The sequence below is a fragment of the Dermacentor albipictus genome, chromosome 4 (genome assembly GCF_038994185.2).
Source record: "Dermacentor albipictus isolate Rhodes 1998 colony chromosome 4, USDA_Dalb.pri_finalv2, whole genome shotgun sequence".
Lineage (NCBI taxonomy): Eukaryota > Metazoa > Arthropoda > Arachnida > Ixodida > Ixodidae > Dermacentor > Dermacentor albipictus.
Window position 1 is genome coordinate 140351149 of NC_091824.1, and position 17436 is coordinate 140368584.

Genomic DNA, 17436 nt, shown 5'->3' on the forward strand with positions numbered 1-17436 from the left:
TGGTAGTTAGTAAAAACAAAAGTAATGCTTCGGCTATTTCTAATAGTACAGAATGTTCATAATGTGTAAAACACCAAAATTTTTATTATGTCCCTTTCTTTAGCAAGATTCATACGTAATTACTAATGATGAGCGAGTGGACAGATAGAAACTAATAGTAAGCTAGAAGTCTTTGTACAAGATGGCTCTGATCTCTATATCTATAGCTGCAGGGTTTAGTACCATCAGCAGCATACAGAATGTGCAGAAATCACACACAATGCTTTCAAAAAAAGGAAGTTATCATGGTGCATACATAAAGCAAAAATATGCATGCTGTAGCTTAGAGGGCAACTGGAAATGCGCTGTCAGGTGTACTATATTTTTTACGACCATGCAGTTGATGACCGGTGTGCCACTACAAAAATGCAACGCTGCTGTCCGTGATTGTGACACTAACTGAAAGCAGTTGGTAAAAAAAGTTTGAAATCAAAAGGTCGAGGCTAGAGCATTTTATTTGGCAATTGTGCTCCAACATTATTTGTGATCTTTTGATCATTCCAGGTGGGGAAAAAAAAACTGGGGGTGTACAAAGAGTAATATTTAAGACGAAATTGAGCGTGAATCGAACAGTGCCAGATGCACCAGAGTGCTAAAGTTTAGACTACTAATGGTCCAGACCACTACTATAGCGCCACACTGTTTGAGTCTGACTCCCTGGGTGACGTAGTTCGCCCTACTATGCAAGTTGTCACATTCTATGCCTATACTATGCCTGTGGGGGGTGAAATTTATCATACCTTTACAACAATTTTATGCTTGACTGCGCACAGTTGATGTTCCGAAATATTCAAAACTATTTGAAAAATATTCATATTTACAAATAGTGACAATATGATTCAAAGACTGAATTGAATAAGACATTACTTGATTTGTTATTTGAAAATTTCGAGTATTCACAAACCCATAAGAAGAATGACCAAAGGAGACCAAAAGGCTGGGGGACCTACCTCGTTGATGTGCTTGTAAGTTTTGATGAGGTCAACGCTCAGCTTTCGCAAGGGTGCCTGGCTGGGGTCCCTGAACTTGAAGGGCAGGTGCTGCGGGTCCGTGGCCATGGCTGCCAGCAGGTCCTGCGTCACGAGCCGGCCGTACGTGGCATTGCCTCCTTTTGCACCGGCACCTGCGCCAGTCACCATTCCCCCTTGCTGCTGCTGCTGCTCGCCTGCAAAAACACCACAAGCAAAGTTCCTTTATAGTAGTGGACAGCCATTGTAAGCAAGACAACATGGTGTACGTCCCAGTGTGAATGCAAAGTCTGTGCTGATTAGCAGGCTGGGACCTACAAAATGTTGTTGATGCCCCCTGCATGTGCGACCCACAATATCATAGCTTCAATTTAGCAACAGCACGAACAAGGTGTCAACACGAAAAAAAAAAGATGTACAAGAAGAAGAGAAAGAGGGAAGAATTCTGGAATTAGTTCTTACAAGCAAATTTTATCCTCTGGATTTTTTTTCTACGTAATTCATGATGCAGTAATCATTTCACTTGGAATAGTGTGAAGCGATTTCGACATAGCATATAAAACAGGAGACCTTCTTTAAGATATGAAGCATAACATTCATGGCTCTGCAACACTGAGGAAATAAAGAAAACAATTACAAAACATGGATCACATTACTGCGAAAAACACCAACTAGGACATTCAAAGCAGAAAAAACTTATCTGTTGTATGCCACTCACTCAATTTTATTAAATTTTTATTACAGACATTGTTGAAAATAGTTAAATTAAAAAAAATTAAAATTGAAGCACAGAGCTTTTTTTCCTGCACTGCACCAGTATGCCTGGAAGCTTTGCAACTGCACCAGAAGTGGTTATCACAAATACATAAACCCATAAATCCGTGGTACATTTAAGAACGGTCTGTAGGTAAGTCTTGTAAACTTTATACAGCACATTCCACAGTTAAATAGAATACCAAACAAGCACTAAAGTCAATGTAAAACAAAAAACATTTCTTCTACTTTATCAGAAATAAGTGGCTGATATAATCAATCTGACATACATAAGCATGTTAAAAGATTCGTCAATGGGCCTTGATGCCACATCTGAGCAGTTATTGATGACCAAATACTAACTGCCTACTTCCAGTTAACAGTGGACCATACTGTACAAATTACTGCAGTTTACAGAACTGTGTTGTTTCTTATTCCTGAAGTAATGAGTTGCAAACATCATGCCTCACTTTTTTTTCTCTCGTGAATTTCCCAAATTTCAGTAATAATTTCGTGGAATAAAACTTGGTGGCCTGAATATAGGATCTCCATGCAACAGTCGCTAAAATTAAGCTTTTACATTCAACAATCATAATTAAATTCAGTGCATGGACACCAGAAGGGGGAGGGGGACTACTCTCTCTTTTGCATACTATAAGTGGAAATCCGAACATAAACAAATCCAAAACTACTCCAATGTGTTGTCCGCCTTGCAGGTTCACCTGCATTTGAAACCGTGGCTTGATTCAGATTATAAAACACACTTGGGACTAGTCCATGCTTAGAAACTGGTTACAGGGTGATTACAGGTTGTATTTCTATGTAATTATACATATCAGGCATCCTGATCAAGTATTTCCCGTTCGTGTTTCAATTTATGCTGGTGAACTTAGGAACACCTAGGTAATGCCTCCTCTTATGCTGACTGATCTGCAGTAGCAGGCCCCTTTGACAACAATCCACCAATGGTACCACTCATTTTTTTCTGTAGCTTCTGCAACCCTGCTACCCTTTTGGTCTTATCGATGATAATTTGTTAACAATGTACTAACATCATAGACTAGCAGTATACTTCACAAGACACGCATTCTGAAGGAATCTGCAGATGATTGTGCAACTAGGGTTAGGTTGAACACTTGCCATTATGAAACACACAAGTTATGTTAGCATTCCTTAACAACAGTGTTAATAAATTAGCATGTCATTATACCGGAAAGTAGGTGTAACATATTTCTTAAATTATTGCGAAGGCTATTTTTTTTTCTTCCAAGCTTTGATCGGTCGCAAAATGAAAACCACAGTGAAAATCAAAACTGTTTTATTTGGAACATTTAAACACACTTTCCAGCTACTTCTCTACATAGTCGCTGCTCCGATTGTCAAACTCCTGTCCTAGCCAGCGTTTCATGCGAGCAAAGAGATGGTAACCAGAGGGAGCCAAGTCCGGGCTGTATAGTAGGTGATCGAACAGTTCCCGTCGAAAATGCTGCAGGAGCTTCTTTGTTGCAGCTACACTGTTGCGGCCTTGCATTGCCATGAAGAAGGACAATGCCTGATGACAAAGTTCCTCTTTGCTTGTTCTGAATTGCCTTTCGTAGAGGTTCCAAGAGCCTCACTGTACGAGGTTGCAGTGATGGTCGTGCCACGTTCTATGAATTCCACCGAGAGAACATCATTGCTGTCCCAGAACACAGCAGCCATACACTTTCTGCTGGAGAGGATTCACTTGAACTTCTTTCCTTTCAGGGGATCAGAATGCATCCACTGTTTGGATTGCTCTTTTGTTTCTTCAGTTTCGAAGCATACCCATGTCTTGTCCCCTGTGGAGACTTTCTTAAAAATAAAGGTTTCTCATAACGGTAGCGCTAGAGAAACATTAGGGCTGCGCCCATTTGCTGAGTTTTGTGACGGTAGGTCAGCATCTTGGGAACCCACCTCGCACACAGTTTGCGGTACTGGAGTCTCTCACTCACTCTCAGTGAGCTGACCATGAAATTTCTAGCAACGAATCACTTAAAATAAAATGTGAACCGACAATTTTCTCGAATCACCTGATCCCCTCGCTGAACAAGATCACAGATTAAAACTCGCTTCCTTCCCTGCCCACCTCCATCATGAACATCTGCGCCTCCTGCTTGAAAGTTCCTGCACCATTGCCACACTTTGCTGTCACTCATGAAAGTTGTAGCGTACAGATTATTAATTTGTAGATTAATTTCAATTGCATTGCACCTCTCAGAATGCAGAAATCAAACGATAGCGCACACTTCACACTTGGTGGCAGACTCTTTTGTTCGTGGCATGTTTACGCGCTCACTGCACTCAGAATTGACAACTGCGACCTCACGCGATCGACGGGCATATTAGAGACACTGTGCAACACATGTGCACAGAGCGGCATCAGATTTTCACTGTGGTTATCCTCTCACGATTGATCGGACCTTGAGAAAATTAATAATAATAAACCTCGTAGTTTAAAGTTAGTGATTATTGTCAAGATGAATATAGCAGACCAGTTGGAAACTTGTTTTGTAATGCTGAATTTTGTCTATCATATATGGCTTATGGTTCCTATTTTGCATAGCCCCCCATTTTTTTTTTGGTAATCATTTCTAATCTCAACTATTTACAATTATGAGACTTGGACAGTCAAATCAGTAGAACATTTTCACCTACGTTTCTATAGGCGACCCCGTGCTCATTCTTCACTCTCTCTTTTCAGAGCTAAGCGTCTCCACTCGTAAAAAGCTTGTGGATTTACTGAACACTATGCGCGCCCTTGTGTGCTTTTATCTTCATCAACCAACGAGAGCGCAGATTACCACCTTAATTATGCGTCACTAAGACACGCCCTCGGCAACCATTAGCGACAGCTGAAACACGCTCCTAATTACGCTTAGCGGGCGAAAACGGTCGACCTTAGCGGCAATTTTCTACGGTTGTTTCTGACAAGCAAGCAGCGCGCCTCAGCGGAACTGCGACACCGTGAGGAAAAGCTGGAAAGGGCCGAGATGCGGAGGCTTATTACCGAGCACCGCCTAATTTTAAAGCGCGCCGACCAGACGAGCCAACTAGACGACGGCCCGACAGGAGAAAGAGGGAGAGGGGGAGGTCAAGAAAGAAGAGGGAGTAGGGAGGGGCTACCGACACACTACTAAAGGGCAAACAAAAGAGTTGTGGAATTAGAAAAGGGGGAGGAGGAAGGGATAGGCTCTGCCGCCGGAGTTTCGTCGCCGGCCATCAAAGTTCACCGCTCGCCAGCTGGCATCGCTGTAGTACATCGCGGCGGCCCCACACAGTTCATGGTGGGAAGAGGGAACACTTCCGCTTAGCGCACTGCGTTGCTTGATTTTTTTTTTCTTTTTTGCCTCTGCAGACGTCGGCGGGTCGGTGCGAACGCCAACCCTTGCGGCGCCACAAGACGCCGAATACAGCAGCAGACACGCAAACGGAAAACAGCTGTTACCAACCGCGCCGCAGACGCATCGAGAGTGGCCGCAAGTGCTAGACATGCAAAGAGACGCTGGAGACGCCGCGAACATGCGCCACAAACGAACAGTGCGCGAACGCGGTAGCCTCTCCAGTGAAGCAGCTCGCCGGGTGATATCCGACGGGGTGCTCAAAGCCTCCCGCTTCCGCGCAACGCCCAAAGTCGGCCCGGCCTAGCTTTCATCCATGACCCAGCTCGCACTGACTAGGCGAGCGTCGCGCTCCTCTTAGCTATGGTGGCTACCATATCTTAGCTAAAGCCCCTTATCCACGTTTCCGCCGACCAGGTGCGCGGCGAGTCACGTGGTGAGGCCGCGGCTAGCGCACGCGCCGGAGCTCGGCACGGCGAGTCACGTGATGCGTTGCCAAGGCTACGGCGCAGCTGAGGTCAAATGAAGGTCAAGTTCGCGGCGACGGCGAAACTCTGCTCGACGAGGTTAGTAAGGCTTTCACTTTAGAATTCCTCAATGCAGCTCAACAGCAACACGGGAGTTGAAGCGGCGCACGGCAGCATCGTGAATTATGTCACGCAGTGCGTTCGCGGTGCCATTTTTCAGCTGCCCGTTAGTGGTTCACGGTCGATACAGTACGGCAGAAACGGCGACACATTGAAGAAAGCGACAGATTCAGCACTCATCAGCTGAAGCATTCCAAAAAAAAAGCACAACCAGGAGATACTTTCGGAAGGAAAGAGGAACCAGTGTCTGCGAATCCGCAAAGCAAGATCGATTGAACAGTTTCCTTTATTGGTATAACTGGGATTCCGGTTTATTTTCATTCTTCCCATCCCCGCGACGGGTCACGGACGGTATTCGATACGTCCCGCACCGATCCTCGGCTCACAGGTGTTCAATCGCCACAGTCGAGGTTCAACAGGGACGGCAGTCAGTTTACGTGCGCAACCTCAAAGGGGTGAGGCCGTGAAGAATGAAGCTGCAGGAGGGAAACCACGTAAGGGCGTCGCACAGAGAAACCGTGGCAAGATCGCCAAGTCCAGGATGAACCGCTTGTTGAAATGACGAGGAAGACCGATGCTCATACGGGAAGAAGCATCGGTCGCAACTTTTTGAAGACGAAGACAGCGCCGATCCCGCGGTCACTGAGTCCGCCCTGTCTCGTCACTCGCCATATCCTCCCGAGACCCCGTAGCTTGCACATTATATCGCATATTGTATTCAACCTTTTTCAATATTAACTCCGTAACGATTACATAAGTTATTCACTCGCATACAAAGACAGATGCATGCTGATCCGTATACATAAAGCTGTTTTAGTCACATTTATTGCCGTCACACTTCCAAAAAAAAACAGACTAATCGTATCTACATGGTGTTGTGTCGTCACAGACGACGAAGAGTAACTGTGAAGCGAGTTTCGAATGCCACGAAACGTCACGAAAACTCCGGATGCAACACCAACGTGGCAATCCACCAAAAATGTTCCATAACAAAACCGGTTTTCACCGTACGAGGAGACAGCATACACGTCGCCCGTGCACATGGGAATGATGCTTTCAGCACCTAACCGTGGTATTTAGGCCCAAACAAACATACATACAAACAAAACTTAAGCTTCTCACGCTCGTAACATACCAGTCGGTAATAGCAACTTCTTTCGAAAAGCGATCACGTCCTTAAGCTGTGTTTCGGATCTCGCGAATACATATATACATATCGTGGCCGCTACACAGTGGGCTATATAAACGGGCCTCAGGGTCGCACCTAGGATCAGGCGGCCAGTCGACGCGACGATGTCACGGACGCCCTCGGCGACCCCGTCGGCCAGCGTGGACAAGCAGAGAGTCTCGCTGTCCTGGCGCCGCATGGCCACGCATGGGCCCAGGCGGACCAGTGCGCGCTGCTGCTGATGGCACTGGCTCGCTCAACAGCGCTCGCCGTGGTGCGCTCAGGTCCGTCCGCCACGGGCCCATCGCGGCGGCGGCGCGACCGCGGACGGCGACTCTCGCGCCTGCCCCGTTTTCGCCCTGCGCAGTCGGAGGCCCAGGCGGACGCACGCGCTCTCGACGGCGGCGGCGTTTCCCTTTCCTTCCGGAGGGAGGGTAAACGACTCGACACGGCAGTAATGGTATTGCTTTCTTTTTTTATACACATATATATTTAGAAACAATGGATCTTGCCCACTGCGGGGAACTGAACAAGAAGAAGCAAGTTTTACAAGCGTTTTCTCGGAAACTCGTTCTCCAGCCTCGATGCCTTGCTGCAACAGTTTTCACATCGGCGTACATCTGCGAGTATAGTTTCTTTTTCGTTCCCTTGCGATTATTATCATAAGCAATTTAGAACTCGCAATACTGGAGTACATGCGTGAGTGATTTAAAAAGAAAATGCAGAAGCGACAGCAGGCAAACTCGAGCACGGCCGGCAACCGCAGCGACGTCAGAGGCTACCAGACTCAATTGAATTCCATCGAGAAGACGCACCGTACTCTCGCAGGAGCCTTCTTTTTCACCGGCGAAAGGCGGTATACAAGCAAAGTAGGGAAAACGACGCAACCGCACAGCCGATTTCGAACCATGTGTGGCCGAACCACGTGTTGGTAATGGGTGATGTCCACGACCCCCGCTATCGCGCTTTGAACAGCTATGCATGCTGAGAAAGCCGTTGAGCGGCGCGCGAAGCAAACAAAAAGTCCATCTCCCTAGACCTGGGAGTTCTTTCCTATTAAAAATACTCTTCGAAACGACACTACGGAGGGCGACATTAAGTGACGTACCGCCATCACCAATGTTTCAGTATTTCCTCGTAACAATTCCGATTATTCGCCTCTCTCAGGGAAGTGTGTCGCTTCGCTTAAGAACGAAAACAGGCCCGTCGCATACGTTGGCAGCTGCGCGATTGACGTAAGCGAGGAGACGTGCCACACTTGACAGACTTGACAGACTTGACTTGACTTGACGCGAGAGAGAGTAACAGTCGCAAGGAACACTATAAAGAGCAACTCTAAATCATTTGGACCTGCAACAGTATTATTCCAAAGTTGCATTTTCATTCACTCCAAAGCACAACTTGTAATTTCTGAATTTATCGTGACATATCAGTCAGACATATCACGGATTTCAGTGTTACTTTCTCACATTTGGGCCATTTCGGCACATGAAAAGTACTCTAGATTTGACAAGCCAGACTTGTTGGTTCCCTCGGAATAGAATGCAGCCCTCCTTTATCGGTGAACAAATAGATGGGCGCGAGCAGACTCTTTCGAAATCCATGACGTCACTGCGAGAGGGTGGAGGAACTTCAGGCCGGTGCCTCAATCCGCCGTTTCGCTTTTGCGTTTTTTTCTGAGCTACCAAGCCTCGTCCTCCTCTTACATGGGTGTTGCCGTTCTCCTATTGTACTAAAATAACTATTTAGCAACGCAAGATAACTTCATGTTCCATCTCTAGTTCGAGCTACCGCCTGATCCCACTACTGCAGAGCGCGGCATATTTCGGCCTGCTGCGTTTCCGGCCCCGTACGATTCGACCCACCGTAAGCAACCTGGCCACCGCCGGGTTACCCTGGGGTCACCATGCCGACACCCAGCTTGGCGCGGATACCCCAAACAACATGTCACAGCATGTGGCAGGACTCTCAGCCTCAACCCGTCCTCTAGTGCAAGCCTCCAAGTGGCTGGATTACAGGGGCACGCCACAACCCCCGGCTCCATCTCTAGTGTCTCTTCAAAAAGGACTGTGCCGTCGAGTATACAAGCAGATGCAGAAGTTCGCCGGCATGCGCCCCACCCGCCAGGATAAAAAGATTTCTGTTCTACTTGCCGTTCACTCAACTCATTCAGCCCAGTTACGTACTTCTAAATTCGTACCTCTAATACCTCTCCGATTGTGGCACTGAATTTAGCTCATTAAATCACATGCTCTGGCAGTGCCATGTGTTACAGGATTTTAACCAAGAAGAAGACTGGACGAAGGCCATCACAGACCCGAAACAAGGCGCCCAGCTCCTGGCTGTCCAGAGGGCCCGTGAACGAGCGGGGAGGCATGGCCTCTCTGTTCCGACATGGGACTAGCCAGCGGCTCGGTAGGCCCCCGCTTAGCTCCTCAGGACCCCAATAAAGTCGTTCACCACCACCACCCCTCTGAAGTCCGGCCGGGCTCCTGGCCAATATCCTCAAGGGTATACGTGTCACTGCCTTCGGGAAATCATCGCCATATGAACACTGTGTGGCCCTAAAGCATCCATGTACCTGAAGGCAGCGCCACTGTCACGAGCAGAGGTGTCGAGGTGGAAGAGGATGAATCGCGCGCTAGCTGATCCGGAGTAAAGAGGGAAACGAAACAACCGCACGAGCGTGGCGCCGAGAAACATTCAACAGGTGGGAAGGCTGACGTGGGCTGGGAGACTTGGCGCGACGCCGTTATGGGCACATGTACCATGGACCAGAAAACTCTATGCCATGCACACTTTAAGCACATCGACATCAGTAGCGAGGATATGGCGTGCCTCCACTCTGAAGGGCTTAGGCGACAACGCCAACGGGCGAAAGCGACTACATCGAACGCTCGTGCTCGAATCGAGCGTCTACCTGGACCAGCGGCACGGTCTAGCTCAAATCTGGACCACTACACCGAGCTCCGACATGTCACGTGCCACACCGACTCAGAGGTCAGTACCCTCTTATATCACCTGTAGAACGATTGTAGTAGCAACGCACAGTACTTGCTCGCGAGTCCCTATCATGACGTCCTATGTCACGCAGGAGCTTTAGGTCGTGCCACGTTCACAAAAGCGCGATGTAAAAGCTGCAATATACGGCAAGTTGGGAGAGTCGATTTCCGTTCGCAACGAATGAGCGCCTTTTCGCGCCGTTTAAATTAGTTATTGGTGGTAAAATCTGCTAGCTTCTCCCATTACATTTGGCCTGTCGCGCGACGAGAATCGCGACAATGACCCCTGGCGGCGCGTGACCTTGCGTCACACCGATGTGACCGCGCGTTTTGTCCACACACATTCGGGAAAGCGCGTCAGCGCCTGGAGTAACCCACGGGCGAGCGAGAAGGCGAAGTGAAGGGGGGGGAGGGCTCGGTAAGTGCCTCACGTCCAGCCGAACCCGGGCGCGTTCGACGCCCCCGCATTGCGCCACGCTCGCAGCTGCGGCAGACAGCGGCGGCCCGGCGGCGGCGGCGGCGGCGCGACGAGAGGAGGAGATGGGGAGGAGGCGTGCCTCGCGGCAGGACATCGATCGCCGGCCCGTCTGGGAACACCGCGCGCGCGCCCCGGGCTCACCTCTTCCCCAGAGCTCTCCCTTTCACCGTCACCGCGTCCTCGTAATATGCTTGGGTTCGCGCGCGCAACCCGCAGGTGACAGATCGACTGATTGTTTCATTGGTTTAACGACGCACAAATGCGCCCGCGATATGACGTCACAATGGAAGGAGTCCACATTCTGAGCTCCGTGGGGTGCTGTATAGGGCGCGCCGAAATGTCGCGGCTGCGCTCGCGAGCATGTTCACCCTCGCCAATTGGACCGCGGACTTGACAAAGCCGCCAGACCAAGCTGCGGGAGCGCGGCCACTGGAGCGGCTGCGGACCCCGCAAGGGCAAACGATCTGGGAGCAAACTATTGCAAACACCTTCGCTTTTCTCGTTCACATAATGGCGTTTTACATCGTGCTGTGAACGTCGGGCAAGTCTCAGTGTTCCAAACCTGTCCCGCCATGCCATTCAGATCTCAGATGTGGAATGTACGTCGGCCCAGGGAGAAGCGGCAGTGCGGCGCACAACTATATAGTTAACTATAGGAGCGCGCCTATTTAGAGCCCAGAAAACAAAAAAAAATGTGGTTTTACGTGCCAAAACCTCGATATGATAATGAGGCACGCCGTGGGGGACTCCGGAAATCTGGACCACCTATGGTTCTTTAACGTGCACCTAAATCTACGCACACGGGTGTTTTCGCATTTCACCGCCATCGAAATGCGGCCGCTGTGGCCGGGATTCGATCCCGCGACCTCGTGCTTAGCAGCGCAACATCATAGCCACTAAGCAACCACGGCGGGTGAGCCCAGAAGACGCGGGCGTAACAGCGCCGTATGCTTCACTGTTCTGGTTCTTCTGGGCTCAATATACCTGCGCTCCGCTTTCTAACGCTGTTTTCGAAGGTCCGCTGCATGCAAGGGCTGGTAGCGGACATGGTTCTCTGCATACATTTGCTACATGCTCGCCTGAAGAATGAGGTTGTGCAAGTGGGGTGGGCTCAAACCGAAAGTGTCTCAAACGGGGCAGAAAGAAAAAACGCTGGTTAGGCGCGATGTTGATTTATAGGCTACACATTCTCGCCTGGCTATACGGCCGTTTCCTGCAGCTTGTTCCTACTCACCGGCCGTGGTTCATACCATAGCCCCACGAAACGCTGCATTCTTTTCTCTCGCCACTCGCTTGCGCCTCAGGTATCGCCCACATTATGTGCGCCTTCCGCAGCCTGCTCTACGAGTAAACGTTATCAGCAGACAACGAAGGGTCTCCTGAAATGAGATCGCCAAGCGTGAGAACAGCGAAGAGAAAGCAGAGCGTCCTTGGAATATCTGCGAGGGCAAAACGTTCCTGCGCTCAACTTGAAGGAGGAAAAAAAAAAAATTCGTCAGCCCTTCCACTCTGGAGCAGCGAAACTGTGGGGTGTTTTACCTCAATCGACGCATCCCTCTCTCTCTCTCTCTCTCTCTCTCTCTCTCTCTATATATATATATATATATATATATATATATATATATATATATATATATATATATATATATATATATATATATATATATATATATTATTAAAGGTCACAGACAACGAATAAATCTTTTGAGTGTGGAGTGATTTATTCTTTTCTGAAGTATAGTGACGTGGGCAAGTACCACCGCATGGCAGACGGGAATGCCGCAATATTTACAATTTCACCGTAAACTACGTAATTGTGAAAAGTAGATGAAACTCGGCGTAATGTTAGAGTAGTCTCATGCGGCTAATTGTAATCTGTTTCGGCATCGTTTCGATAAAACAAAAGTTACAGCCGTTTTCTGCAACCGTATACTCCCTCCGTAGACGGTCACGCATATGGACAGCAGACGGGAATTCTGTAACACTTACAAATTCACTGGACTAACCAATTATGACGAGTAAATGAAACTCGGCGTAATGATAGAGTCGTCTTAGCGGCCGATTTCGGTATGATTGCGTTTTTTTCTAAGATGTCTGCATTAGACCGAGAGCTCCATGGCATTCGCGAGAAACTGGAAACGATCCACTTCGACGATACTATTGCCTTGGCAATAGTATCGCCGAAGTGGATCGTTTCAGAATGAACACTTTTTGCGTGTCGACGCGACGCCTATAGACGGACGGACATGGACCACGTGCAACCGGAGAGTATAAGCTATACACAGCTTCGCTGTATAGAAAGACTGAGAGACAGGGAGGAAAATGGCTGTCCGGATTTATTCCGCTACCGCCGTTGCATACAAACAGGCGGGACACGACTGCTATGTATCGAACGAACACGAAGATGACAACTTATTCGGTCTAGCACTGCCTAGACTTCGCCTTGGCAAAATATCGAAGCGTGCTCTGCCACTCGGCACTCACATGCCAACGCGACAGTTGAGAGAAGAAAAAAAAAAAGTACCCGGATGCGGAGTCTCGATGACCTCGCTGTTTTCGCGAGGGACATCACTGTATAGCGCCGGGAGGCAGAAAAGAACCGCTGACAAGAAGAGCTCGTAACACGGAAAAGGGCATAAGAACAATGCGACGCCACGACCGGGCATGGGTCAAGCATGTGCGTGTCACCCAGTACCATACGCGGCCAATGCATCAAGATCGTGCCTCCGGCGTCGTTTCTTGGAGACCACTACGCTGACACCGTGATTGACGAGAGAGGCGCAAAAGGACACCGCGATCGGCCACGGTGCACGTTATATATATATATATATATATATATATATATATATATATATATATATATATATCCATCTAAGGTATCTATCTATATATCTAAGGTGTATATATATACATATATATATACACCTTAGATAGCGACATAGAAAAAAAAAGAGGAGGAAGGGGCAAGCAAGAAAGAGAGAAAACAAAAAACAGTCAGCAGAAGTACCTCTATATACCTACTAAGGCGGGCGCGCACATCTGCGACGACGGTAAGTGGTTTGAACGGCGTTTCCTTTCAATGAAGCAACGCTGCGCAATCCGAGAAAGCGCCGATCAGGGAAGCGAAAAAAAAAGAATATAAAAATGAAAAGGATGATCGGAACCACGAGAGGACGAGTCGCGTGTTACGGTATCTTAATCGCACCAAAATGCAAAGTTTCTGGGTCGTATTTTCTTTATCCTCTTTGATTTCAGTAGCCTAATACCATGGTACGCGCGGGTGAACAGGACAATTCAATCGCCCCCCCCCCTCTCTCTCTCTCTCTCTCTCTCACCCCTCCATATACATAACCTACTTTGTTCTTCAACGCAAGCAAACAAAGCTTGCTGCACGAGAAGCTCTCTGTTCGCAGGTCAGGGGCTGAGTTCAAGAAGCTTTTCGTTCTGAGTTTTACTTGCCATTATCTGCGGCGGCCTTCGCTATGCACAGTAATATACGTTCAAGATCACGACTTGCTGGCCAAATCTGCTGTCACCAATATGTTCTAACGTGCAAGAACTTATTTCTGTGAATATATATGGTCCCGTCATACCCGTAACCCGAAACGTTGCCAGTCCGCAAGCTGCGGCGCCTCGGTGAAACAGAAGAGAGTGCGTGTTTGTATGCGTATGTTGAGGGAAACAAGAGAAGGGGGGGGGGGGGGGGGGGAGCGCATGAAACAAGGGGTCGGTCACTCATTATTTTTAACACAGCGGCAACGAGAGGACGCAGGAAGCGAGACGCGAAAGAAACGCAAGGCGAACTAGGTTTCCGTCGGGAGGGCCGGCACGTAAGGCCTAATTTTAACTACTCGGTCGGCAAGCGGGCACAGATGCGGCGGCGGCGGTTAACTATATATACATATATATATCAAACGTTATACGGCACACAACAGCGGCGTGAAGTCAAATAAATTGCGGGGACGAACGTCCCTAATTGCACATCGCACGTGGGATGGTGTAGTCGAGGGCTCCGAGTCCATTTTGACTATATGCATGGGGTTCTTTAATGCCCAAAGCAGCGGTACACGAGTGTTTTTTTTTTTTGCATTCCGCCTCCATCGGAATGCGGTCGGAATCGAACCCGCGACATCGTGCTCAACAGCGCAACGCCAAAGCCACTGCGGCGGGTCCGGGCGTGAAGCCCAAAGAACGCCGTAAAGCCCTGTCGGTAAAAAAAGAAAAAAAATCACTGAAGTACGTAGGGCTAATTTATTGTGCAAACATTATAGGTTTCATCGTACTGAAGTTCGCATGCGATCCATATGGTAATGGCCGCGGCAGAATTTAGGGTCGTTCCCCGGCACTGGCTCATACCAATGTTTCTCAAAGGTTAATGTATGGTTAGGCATGCATCAGGTATAGCTACACCAAGCGTACAATGCCTCGTACACCACAGTTAGCTCGCCGTATACACACACACACATCCTTGTGGATCATTGTCGCTATATACACGTTTTGAGTATTTCTTGCTGTCATTATTTATACGTCGCCAGCCGACTATGCATGCCGTGCACTGCATGCAAAATCAGCGTACTGGGTAATAAATCACAGAGTATACCACCGCGTTCTTGTAAATTCTTGTAAGCTCACACGTCAATAAAATATTAGACAAAAGAGACAGAAAAATAATTTGGATCTCCAGATACAGATAGATAGATAAATGTGAGTTTAATATTCGAAGCAACAAGACCAAATACCATCACTGGTACAAAGGCATATAGTTACATTTAATGGGAGATTCCACATTAGGAAAGGCAGCGAATGCCGCTGAGAAAAGGGTGCATCTTCCCAGCATTACAATTACGCTGTTCGCAAACTTGTACTGAAGTCTCGTAAGTGCAATGCGGTGTTGTGGTGTGAACCTCTCCTCTTGTCCTTTGTGACTGGTTTTTTCCTTCAACTTTGTAAGTACAAGTACAGATACCGACAAAAATGGAATGACAAAGAAAGAATAACGTCGATGTGATGACGGTTCTTGAATGATGCAGATGGTACGACGACTGCGTGACATGCACGCACGACAGCTGTATGACGACGATGACAAAACACCGCGGGCGGCATCATCACGAGTGAATGACGACAGCCCGACCGATTACGTCGCACTTAGCACGTTAGCTAAATTACGTATGTCGTGCACTGTGAAGAAGCATGGAGCGAAGCGATAGAAACAAAGAAGCAATATTCCGAATGCTCTTGCTGAGGTAACACAAACGATTGCTGTTGTGAAGTGTGAATCAACGTGAAAAGGAGTGCCTCCTTTGCGTTTGACATCTTCATTTGCCCCCCTGACATCTCACTTCCCCCACCCCCCCATCACTGTAATTAATTAACACTGAAGTTCCCACACTGGGCATCATTCACCGTACAAACGCGACACTTGGCTTGTGTAAGCAAGAGGTGTTCGAACTAGTACATCTGCAGTAACGGTTGCTGGAGTACTTTTTCGTTCCCGGGACCATGCCATGCGTGCACCGTATTCATTTTATTTGTTTTTATTTTTTACACACTGTAGCCCCCTTAGGGTTATGGCATGCGGCTATCACACTGGCTAGACGCTATAGCGGCGCCATGTATACGACGAGACCAGGGATATGCGACGCACGCTGCTGTGTTCGACGGAGGACGGCCAAATTCAGGCGGGGAAGGAGGCTTATTGTTGCACGAAGAGGCCACGAGAAAGCCCCGCGTTTGAGACCATCGGCCTACGCCACCGCGGGATCCTTCTACTGCAGATGCTGCATGAACCGCACCGGGGCGGCATGGCTAACCGATTCGCTGAAAGCGGGTTTCCTCAAGTTTCGATCGGGGGGCGTAAATTTGCACCTCTGATTTGTCCGCGATTCCGCAAAGGACCTGAGGCCTCGCGTGAGCCGATCAGATTTGTCATTTTGTTGGAGTAAACGCGGCGTTCTGTGTGGAACGTTGCGCACGTATATGAGCTGCGGCGCAAGTCATGAACCGACTGCAATCTTCGCAAACTTCGCTGCCTCCTTATCGTTCACGCCTCCACCGCAATTGTCGGTTTCCATGGCTCAAACCAATTGCTGTCGTTTTGTGCAAGTGTCAGACTCACCAATATCCGCAACGTGCCAGAGGCCATACATCATGAGCGTTGCGATTACTCTTCTCACAAAACGCCATTAAGGGTTGCGTTAGGCATTCGGGAGGACCCGTGTCGAGCGGAAGCCATGAACAGTGGTAGAACAAGGAATGCCTTTTGGGCCAACGTTTCGACAAGGAGACTCGTCTTCATCGGACAACGTTCCGTCTCAGCCTGCGGAGAAGTGGCCGCTTGAGCGTTAGGGGCAACGAAAGCAATTTTTTTTTTTCTGTAGGCAGATTTCGGAGCGAACATGTCGGTGTTAACTGAGCTTGTGTTTTCGGGCGTGTCGTGTTATCTCTAGCTCTGGATCTAAAGTTGCGTGCCAGGCAAGATCCCTCCTTTTCCATTCGAAGTATTTCTGCTTCTGAATAACCGCCGTAAAATCATCGAGCACGCATCCAAGTCAGTGACAAACGCCGCTAGTAGTCATTGTATACGGCACTGGAAGGTGTCGCGCGGAAACAGGGCATCAGTTAAGCTGCCGAAGCAGCAAGCACCCCTTTCCGCCGAAGCGCTCAATGACGAATACTCATTTGCGTTAGCGCTGCTTTCGTACATCGATGAGGATCAAGCACTCAGGAAGCAAACGACGAAATTGCTCCTAGTCGTGATTTGAGCGTACATTCACAGTCACTCGAAATCTACCAGCAAATAAACATAGGCGACGCGATGACGGTAGCGCTTTTACGTGCAAACCTTTTTCGGGTGGCCGATGTGTATGGGAAGCTGAGCATTCAACAGAATGAACCAGCCTGTATTCGATACCCTAAGCGCGATAAAGAACGGACAGAGATATTCTTGAGGGGGGGGGGGTGAAAGGTTGGGGGATGCACAGAGCAGTGAGAGACCGCTGAGGACGCCTTCAAAGAACGGACACCGCGAGCGAGCGCCGAGTCGGGGAAACGAGAGAGGAGGAATATGTTTTGAACAGGAAATA

General features: G+C 48.5%; 1 protein-coding gene across 6 annotated transcripts in view; it reads right to left on the minus strand.

Annotated features, from left to right (window-relative positions):
* Window positions 1-17436, minus strand: part of mnb (minibrain) — a 121010-nt gene that overhangs the window by 7694 nt on the left and 95880 nt on the right. For 5 of the 6 annotated variants that reach the window (XM_070537657.1, XM_070537655.1, XM_070537653.1 and 2 more), the window contains one exon: window positions 990-1204. In XM_070537657.1, coding sequence (XP_070393758.1) covers window positions 990-1178 — 189 coding nt within the window. In that variant the 5' untranslated portion in view covers window positions 1179-1204. Of the gene's footprint in view, window positions 1-989; window positions 1205-6970; window positions 7336-17436 lie in introns of those variants that run through there. The other variant, XM_070537654.1, reaches the window with a different exon arrangement.